We start from the raw sequence: 9,443 nt of genomic DNA, 5'->3' as shown, positions 1-9,443 counted from the left end.
CAGAGCTATTGACAGATAATTTGTTAATTTCTCTACCATAAGCCACCTCTGTTTTAGAGCATTTGGCAGTATGTCCAACCGGCCTCACAACCGCAGACCATGTGTAACCGTGCCAGCCCAGAACCTCCACATCCGGCTTCTTCACCTGCGGGACCGTCTTGAGTCCAGCCATACGGACAGCTGATGAAACTGTGGGTTTGCACAATCGAAGAACTTCTACACAAACTGTCAGAAACCGTCTCGGAAATTCTCATCTTCGTCCTCACCAGGGTTTTGACCTGACTGCAGTTCGTCATTGTAACCGACTGCAGTGGGCAAATGCTCACCTTCGATGGCCACTGGCACACTGGAGAAGTGCTCGTCACAGATGAATCCCGGTTTCAACTGTACCGGACAGACAGCATGTATGGCATCGTGTGGGCGAGCGGTTTGTTGATGTCAACGTTGTGAATGGAGTGCCCCATGGTGGCGGTGGGGTTATGGTGTGGACAGGCATAAGCTATGGACAACGAGCACAATTGCATTTTATCAATGGCAATTTGAATACAGAGATACCATGATGAGATCCTGAGGCCCATTGTCATGCCACTCATCCACCGCCATCACCTCATGTTTCAGCAAGATAATGCACAGCCCTATGTCAAAAGGATCTGTACACAATTCCTGGAAGCTGAAAATGTCCCAGTTCCTCCATGGCCTGCATACTCACCAGACATGCCACCCATTGAGCATGTTTGGGATGCTCTGGATCGACAGTGTGTTCCAGTTCCTGCAAATATCCAGCAACTTCGCACAGCCATTGAAGAGTGGGACATTCCACAGGCCACAATCAACAGCCTGATCAACTCTATGCGAAGGAGATGTGTCGCTCTGCATGAGGCAAATGGTGGTCATATCAGATACTGACTGGTTTTCTGATCCACACCGTTGGGGCCAACAGATGCATAATCTTATGAATATATGGATTTATATCAGTTGACTGATTTCCTTACATTAACTGTAACTATAACTATGTTTTTGTTCAGTGTATATCCAAACACTACCAGACAGACGCTCTAGAAATAATTTATTTTCATGTGAGAATTTCATTGGACGCGGTGTATCCCGTACATACAACTAATAAAACTTGAAACTATGTAAGCATAAATTGCTCCATCAAGAATCCCAATTAGTGATTGTATAAACTTGTATATAATCCAAGACTGCAGTCTTATAAATGTATTTCAACACCAGTGAATAATTAGTTCTCATCCACATTGACTGTCTGCAGACCTGTAGAGAAAAGAAAAATCAGAATCAAGTCTTTAACAGGCAAATTAGGAAAATAACAGCACAGAACTCACTCTGACCGAAGTAAAGTTCACAGATCCTCTACTTTGTATACCCATTTGCATGCAGATGATCTGAAAATAAGACTGCCACAACTTGTTCTTCAGTGTCACCCACAAAGGGATATTTTGCACCTTGTCGGTTATAAAAGTATAGCTAATTTCAAACACAACAGATCACCAACATCAGAATGTCAGAGTACACTTCTGGATACTAGTCAGTACAGCACATGGTCAAGCAGGTCTTGGGCTTACCTTTGTATGTCGTGACAGGGACGTATGTGACGAGGGTATACAGTTTATTGGGAGAGTCCTCATCTTCATTGCGTTTCCTTGACAGGCGCACACGCATACGGTATGGGACATTCCTGAAATAACAGAAATTATCAGTTGGCATGAAGAAACTGTGTTTAGTTTTAGTGCATTGCATCTAAGTGCATGGCATTGCAGAACAATTTATACAGGCATCAACTTGTACTATTTGCACCAACTCTACACCCATCGTCAAGAATACCAGGATATCAGTTTGCTCTGAAGCCAGCACTGACTGGTCAGCTGTTGGTGTAACTAGCCTCTACCACTTGATATTGGGACAATACTGCATAAAGCAGATAGGAGGGAGAGTGGTTTTTATTTGGCTGAGAGATGGAGGGGGAGAGAGACACAGAGATCCTGATGCTCAACTATCCCTTAGACTTAAAATTGGACAGAATGTGTATCACTGAAATCAACTGTCTATAGCACAAATGTATCCCCAACATCCATAGAAAAGGAATGTGAGGCCCATGAACTACAGTTTCACTGTGGCAGCCATTCTGGCCAGTACAGTCCAATGTAGAGGAAGCACTGAATTTGACAAGGCTGCAAAGACTTCAGCATAGTCTGGTTCATATTCAAGTTAAGTGCATGTCATCACAACACTCCTTGCAGCCACAGCATTAACCTGTAGTAGACTGTACCTGCAACTCATGGTCCCTCAGAGTGTTAGATGACAGTTATCAAGTATTGGTTTTAAAATTGAGCAGATCATCAAGGAAAGTCCATAGCCAGCTGGTCCCTGGTTCAGAAAAGCTTGTGGCCTCTGATGTAAGAAACAATGGTTTGCTTACCTCACCCCCTTGGTCCACACAGCCTTGTTCAGGCGAGTGTCGATACGCACGTCAGGGGTTCCCATCTCCTTCATGGCGAACTTTCGTATCTCCTTGAGAGCGCGAGGTGCCCTCCTCTTAAAGGAGCTGAAGGGACACAGGAACAAGAAGCAATGTTAGTTGCATCACCAAACACCGCACTGGATTATCAAAAGAGGTTGATACAAAGCATCACTTGTCAAAGCAAGCAAAGGCAACTTTTATACGCAACATAACAAGGAAATCCATTAGCGTACATTCAAACCAGACAAACTCAATTGGAGTAGTGCGTTGTGGGAAGGTCTTTGTGTTGCGCTGTCTGTCCATCAGAAATGTTGCAACGAAGTATACTATCCATCAACCAAAGCATAGAATAGGGGTTTTACCAAAATGTTCTCCTTACCCCACCACACTGCTGCATTGGACATGCGTTTTGGTTTGAACATACTCTTATGACTAGGGCCAGTACAATATCAGTATCACAATACTCATTAGTATCATGGCAAGGAAACAAAACAAAGTAGATTTAACTTTAGAAAAAGCCCTAATGTTGGAAACATCATGTTGTCATCCAGAGTCACATTTATTTATATTCCAAGATATAGAACACAATATTCTACATACAGCAGGTTTTTAAAGGACCAAATAGTTAGCTCTGCTTCGTGTTTTCATTTTTGCTATGGAAAAAATTATTGCAGCCCTACTGATGACTATGCCCATAATTGCGTTCCAAAACAAGCATCCAACAATTAACTACACAGCATAAGCTGTTTTTCTCCAGCCACAACTCGAATGAAAAGTAGAGCCACAACATTTTCAGCAGCCTAAGCCCAATAACTTTGGCACCTCTTTCCCACAGGGATCAGCATACTTCCAACATACAGCATGTACAAAATCAAAACAATGCTAAATGCATTAGCACTTTACATTGAGGCAAGGCTTGACATTAAGAGTTTCCCTATTGCAAGTGAACGGAGCAGTTGTGCTAGTTGAGCCTCCTCGAAGGTTGCCACATTGGGCAGGTGATACAAATCTAATTACAAAATTCTGTGAAAACCAAACAGCAAATTATTCCAGTACCCTAAAACTGATCTCTCATTCTACCCTATTTAAAAAAAAAAAAAATGAAAGACAGAAAATGTACGGCATTTATGGCAGTCGGGCAAGCGGAGCCTACCGATTATTTTTTCTACTGACAACCAACATAAAATAATTCCAGAACTGATCTTTCTGGTTCCTACTGTGTGTAAGTGAAAGGCAGGCAATAACGTATATGGCATTTATTCACGCAAATAAGTTAATTAAAATTTTTGTGATCATAATCTCTGGGCAACCCAAAAAAATACTCCTGATATGCCTGATGGGTAAGTGCCTTTCAGACCTTTATCTCAATTGGTCAAGGTGAGACTTCCTACTTGCATTTGAGCAAAAGACCCCCGACAACTGTTAAATCTACTTGTTTAGTGCTACAGCCCAGCAAATTGACTATCCAGCAAAGAACAGCAATCACAGCTGCAAATACATCTTGCAAGCGGAAGTAGACATACAGCACTTTATGAAAACCTAGTGCAGAGAACCGACTTTTATAACGCAACAGTAGCGGAGTGGTGTCATGGCCCCAGACAGTGTACTCACACGCCATGTATGCGCTTGTGGATGTTGACTGTGTACTCCCTGGTCACAACCTCGTTGATGGCAGAACGCCCCTTCTTTTTTTCACCTCCCTTCTTGTTTGGCGCCATCTATGAAAATGCATAACATAAAACATTGATAAATCTTTAGCTCACTTACATTCAGCTCGGAAGACATGCATTTCTTTAGTGTCCACTGTTTATTTGACTCACTACAGTGTGGCATTTCTACCAAGCCACTGACTGAGCTTGTGGCTACTTGACTGGTTATGCTTTGCCATGAAAGTAAACAGTGACAAGTGAAGTGTAATGGTACATTAAGTTACTATATGAAATATATGTCATGGGTTTACCTGTGGTGTATTCATTAGTTGGATTCCGTTCAAAACGTTTTGAAACGGAAACCGTTTATTCTAGGAACCAAACCTACCTGAATGTCCAATAGAAACTCTGGTTTTCGTTGCAAAACTTTTGCTACATAATCCGCCTCAGATAACAAGTGAGCCAGGTAAACAGTGTTGATACGGCAATTTTGTCTGATGACGCCAGGCACTATGGCCAACTTCAGCTAACTAATGATGCCGGCATATATTGATCTGATTAGCTGGTTTCACTGTGATTGCACATTGACAACAAAAAACTGTGAACCAGAAATTGTGGGCCTCAGACAAAACGTTAAACATAGCAGGAATGCGCTCTATAACGAGACATTTATGACAGAATAGCTTCGTTTAGCTGACTACTGGTTAGCATACTGGTGGCTACACATTTTCATATACATTTACAATTGATCCTTTGGGCATAACCCATCATAATTACATCGTTTAAGGAGTTCAGTGTCTCATATTGTAATTATGTGATGAAAACGATGGACTACATAAGCGCAGGGCCAGGATGAAGTTGGATAATTAACACAAATTTCCCAAAACAATACTCACACTGCCCGAGAAATGTCGGAAAGGAAGTTGCAAGGGCTTGTGGGCACTAAAGAGAATAATAGGTTCACATCCGCGTCGTTAATAATAACATACATAATTTGTTGCAGTGCGTTTACAAACTAAAATTAATTGACACACAATTTGAAACAAATGCTTTCCCTGTAATTTGTAGACAAGTGTTGTTGTAGCCACGAAAGGTCCAGCGCAAGCAGAAAAACATGAATAATCTACAGTACTATGTCTCCCAGAATGCACGTTGTTACCGGGGACGTGTCAAAGGTCAAAACTCTACGCTCCAATGTTGTGAACGAAGTGGAAACTGATGAAAAATTTGACAGCTAAGAAAAGCTAGCTAATTTACTTCTTATTTAACCTTTGATAATAAGCAAAATAATGCTTTTAGATCATTAAGATTGTTATGTACATTTTTTGACCAAGGTCGATATTTTTAAGATGTATCATTTTGTTTTATAATGACTTTAGTCTTTACTGACAAACTAGCAAGCTAACTAGCAAGAGCTAATAACATTTACTAACGTTAATTGTTAACGTTAGCTAGCTGTCCACATCTGCACTCCGGTGGAGTTAATGGAAATGTAACGAGCTTATTTTTCAGTTTTATAGTATGAACTGAATAATGCTATTTACCTGTAATTATTAAAGACTAATAGCAAGCAGTGATTGATCATTTTAGTCACGTAGCTAAAAGCTAGCAGCTTGTTACTGTAGCCATCACTACACATAGGAAAAATGACACTCGCCCCGAAGGAGCTGTCCAACCTCTTGGGAATCATCTCTGAGGAAGCTTGCACCAACACGTTCGAAAGTCTGTCAACCGCGTTTCATCATTACTTCGCAAAGGCCGAACATTTCCGAGTGGGTTCGGTGTTGGTGATGCTGCTGCAACAGCCAGATCTTCTGCCCAGCTCTGCCCAGCGCCTCACCGCCCTCTACCTTCTCTGGGAGATGTACCGCACAGAGCCTCTTGCCGCCAACCCCTTTGCTGCTGTCTTTGCTCACTTGCTGAACCCCTCACCAGTTGGGGAGGAACAAGAGAAACAACTGTCAGGTGAGTGTGTCTAGACTCCTATCAGTGTGCATAGTGATAAGTATTGTTAAAAGTGTGTGTTTCTTTCATCCACAGGTAGTTAAGTAATGTCTCAACCCAGGTCTATGCTGAACATCGACATTTCAAGTACTTACTGATCATTTTACTGTCCACAGGATTCTTGCCGCCCATAACACAGCCTGAGAAGTTCTTCCTCTCCCAGCTGATGCTGGCACCTCCAAGGGAACTCTTCAAGAAGACCCCCAGACAAGTGTCATGCATGGACATGGGGAACATGCCACAGTCCATAGACATTAGTGGGCTGCAGTTGGCCTTGGCAGGTACTGTACCAAAATGTATGCACTCATGTTTGTTGTATTGAGGATGGTTATAGAACCTTAAGAATTTTAGGCAGCTCAAAAATAGTTATTTGCCTGTGTTGAGACATAACACCTCTCATATCCTTACTGTAGTACAACAGACAGTTCTTTACACTTTATTATGCTGCATTTCTAACACTTAATATGTCAACTATCTTATCTCTCTCTCTCTTCTTGACCCTGCAGAGCGCCAGTCAGAGCTACCCACCCAGAGTAAGGCCAGCTTCCCCAGCATCCTCAGCGACCCAGACCCAGATTCCTCCAACTCTGGGTTTGACAGCTCAGTGGCCAATCAGATCACAGAGTCCCTGGTCACTGGGCCTCGACCTGCACTGGAGAGTAAGTGGAGCATTTAATCAATCACGATGTTATGAGTCTATCAGTTATGTTTATGGAAAGACATACAGTACCAGTCAAAAGTTTGGGCACACCTACTCATTCAAGGGTTTTTCTTTATTTTTACTATTTTCTACACTGTAGAATAATAGTGAAAACATCAAAACTATGAAATAACACATATAGAATCATGTAGTAACCAACAAAGTGTTAAACAAAAATGTTGCTCAATTAGTTTCAAGAGACCTAACGTGTGCCAGGAAAACATTCTCCACACCATTACACCACTGCCACCAGCCTGCACCGTTGACACCAGGCAGGATGGGGCCGTGGACTCATGCTGCTTACGCCAAATCCTGACTCTGCCGTCAGCATGACTCAACAGGAACTGGGATTCGTCAGACAAAGCAATGTTTTTCCACTCCTCAATTGTCCAGTGTTGGTGATCGTGTGCCCACTGGAGCCTCTTCTTCTTCTTTTTAGGAGTAAAAAAGTATTCTTAATAGGAGTAGAACCCGGTGTGGTCATCTGCTGCAATAGCCCATCCGTGAAAAGGACCGATGCGTTGTGCGTTCCGAGATGCCATTCTTCACACCACTGTTGTACTGCGCCATTATTTGACTGTTTGTGGCCCGCCTGTTAGCTTGCACGATTCTTGCTGTTCTCATCAACAAGCTGTTTTCGACCACATGGCTGCCACATTTTTTTTTGTCGCACTATTCTCTGTAATCCCTAGACACTGTCGTGCGTGAAAAGCCTAGGAGGCCGGACGTTTCTGAGATACTGGAACGAGCGTGCCTGGCACCGACTATCAAACCACTCTCAACGTCGTTTAGGGAACTCGTTTTGCACATTCTAATGTTCAATCGAACACTAAATGCCTCGTTGTCTGTCTGCTTGCTTTATATAGCAAGCCATGGCCATGTGACTCACTGTCTGTAGGAGCAAACCATTTTTGTGAACTGGGTGCTGTACCTAATAAACTGGCCACTGAGTGTATATAGGATATCCCAAGTATCACGTAAGGCAAAACAGATACCCATTCTGTAACAGCTACCTGTGACCCTCCCTCTCCCCAGGTCACTTCCGTCCGGAGTTCATCCGGCCGCCCCCTCCGCTGCACGTGTGTGAAGATGAGCTGGCGTGGCTGAACCCCACGGAGCCAGACCACAGTGTGCAGTGGGACCGCTCTATGTGTGTAAAGAACAGCACGGGTGTGGAGATCAAACGCATCATGGCCAAGGCATTCAAGAGCCCGCTGTCTGCCCAGCAGCAGTCACAGGTGAGTAGACAGGTACACTGTCTACTCAAAACTGTATTTTATATATTTCAAATATCCTTAACCTTCGTTCGTGAATTCAACCTGAATGTCTCTCTTAATATTGCTGCCTCTTTCCCTACAGCTCCTGGGTGAGCTGGAAAAGGATCCTAAACTGGTGTACCACATCGGTCTGACCCCAGCCAAGCTGCCCGACCTGGTGGAGAACAACCCTCTGGTGGCCATTGAGATGCTGCTCAAACTAATGCAGTCCAGCCAGATCACTGAGTACTTCTCCGTCCTGGTCAACATGGACATGTCCCTGCACTCCATGGAGGTGGTCAACAGGTGGGGACTTTGGATAGAATTTGATTTATACAATTCAGTTGTCTACAATCAGTTTTCAATATACGTATAGTTTTAAAATGTGTTTATTTTTCTGTTTATTTATGAGGTTATTCTTTGTGTGCACAGGCTGACAACTGCTGTGGACCTCCCACCAGAGTTCATTCATCTGTACATCTCAAACTGTATCTCCACATGTGAACAGATCAAAGACAAGTACATGCAGGTAAGGAGGACTGTGGAAGGGCCATGGCAGGAGCCTGTAGCTTACTGTTTGACCTGTCAGTCACATTGAAAAGCTTGTCTTACAGGAGGATGCATGCCACTTCCATTCTCAGTAAATTGTAACAGGAAGTGCATTTGAGGGTTGTCCCCGTTCAGGGTGACTGTTCACTACTAATGTTAGTCAATGCTCCACTGTGTTTGCCAGTGTTCCAAATGTGTCTGTGTAAAACTTCTCTGTTTCCATTGGCAGAACCGCCTGGTGCGCCTGGTGTGTGTGTTCCTGCAGTCTCTGATCCGGAACAAGATCATCAACGTGCAGGACCTGTTCATCGAGGTGCAGGCCTTCTGCATTGAGTTCAGCCGTATACGTGAGGCAGCTGGCCTCTTCCGCCTTCTCAAGACCCTAGATACAGGAGAAACCCCCCCTGAGGTGAAACCGGCCAAATAACAGTACATAGAGAACGTGGCACTAGCCTGACCTGCCAAATAACACCCCCAAGGGAGTAAGCCCACAGAGGCATTATCCGCTAAATAGCGCCCCAACCAAGAGATACTGACCAAGGCTGTATAACCAGCCAGACAATCCTCACGATCTCATCAGTACCCACCTGGAGTCAGGTTTGAACTCAGTTACTGTTCTTCCCTCTCTTTTCTGGACAAAGATATTTTGAAAATTCATTTTGAAACAGTGTTTTTTTTCCCCTTCAGAGATTGAAGCTTGTCGGTTTTGTTTCATTAAATGGATATGTGATGAATCATCTGGGTTTTTGGCTTATATTTTCTACAGTGAGTCATACTGTACATGCAAATATAGGATTGGTGGGTTC

General features: G+C 43.4%; 2 protein-coding genes and 1 non-coding gene across 6 annotated transcripts; 1 reads left to right on the top strand and 2 right to left on the bottom strand.

The window, feature by feature from the left end:
* Positions 1–1,049: 1,049 nt before the first annotated feature.
* On the bottom strand, positions 1,050–5,070 carry LOC139538864 (large ribosomal subunit protein eL31). 3 transcript variants are annotated; one of them, XM_071341358.1, is made up of 5 exons: positions 5,025–5,070; positions 4,091–4,197; positions 2,438–2,563; positions 1,584–1,696; positions 1,050–1,272 (listed from the first exon to the last, which is right to left on the bottom strand). In XM_071341358.1, the coding sequence occupies exons 2-5, from the start codon at positions 4,195–4,197 to the stop codon at positions 1,241–1,243; spliced, it is 378 nt and encodes a 125-aa protein (XP_071197459.1). In that variant the 5' UTR covers positions 5,025–5,070; the 3' UTR covers positions 1,050–1,240. The 3 variants fall into 3 exon arrangements, with proteins under 3 accessions (XP_071197459.1, XP_071197460.1, XP_071197461.1); XM_071341359.1 differs by having other exon boundaries at positions 4,517–5,043; XM_071341360.1 differs by having other exon boundaries at positions 4,906–5,026.
* Positions 2,058–2,194, bottom strand: LOC139539233 (small nucleolar RNA SNORA5). The gene has a single exon (XR_011667891.1). It is a non-coding gene; the product is annotated as a small nucleolar RNA SNORA5 (small nucleolar RNA).
* Positions 5,071–5,293: 223 nt separating the features above from the next.
* LOC139538863 (CCR4-NOT transcription complex subunit 11-like) lies at positions 5,294–9,374 on the top strand. 2 transcript variants are annotated; one of them, XM_071341357.1, is made up of 7 exons: positions 5,294–6,093; positions 6,249–6,413; positions 6,639–6,791; positions 7,868–8,070; positions 8,192–8,394; positions 8,521–8,617; positions 8,867–9,374. In XM_071341357.1, the coding sequence occupies exons 1-7, from the start codon at positions 5,775–5,777 to the stop codon at positions 9,062–9,064; spliced, it is 1,338 nt and encodes a 445-aa protein (XP_071197458.1). In that variant the 5' UTR covers positions 5,294–5,774; the 3' UTR covers positions 9,065–9,374. The 2 variants fall into 2 exon arrangements, with proteins under 2 accessions (XP_071197458.1, XP_071197457.1); XM_071341356.1 differs by having other exon boundaries at positions 5,295–6,093; positions 7,868–8,082.
* The last annotated feature ends 69 nt before the right edge of the window (positions 9,375–9,443 follow it).

This window comes from Salvelinus alpinus, chromosome 14 (genome assembly GCF_045679555.1).
Source record: "Salvelinus alpinus chromosome 14, SLU_Salpinus.1, whole genome shotgun sequence".
Classification (NCBI taxonomy): domain Eukaryota; kingdom Metazoa; phylum Chordata; class Actinopteri; order Salmoniformes; family Salmonidae; genus Salvelinus; species Salvelinus alpinus.
Note: the sequence above shows the minus strand (reverse complement) of the source record. Positions and strands in the feature narration are given on the sequence as shown.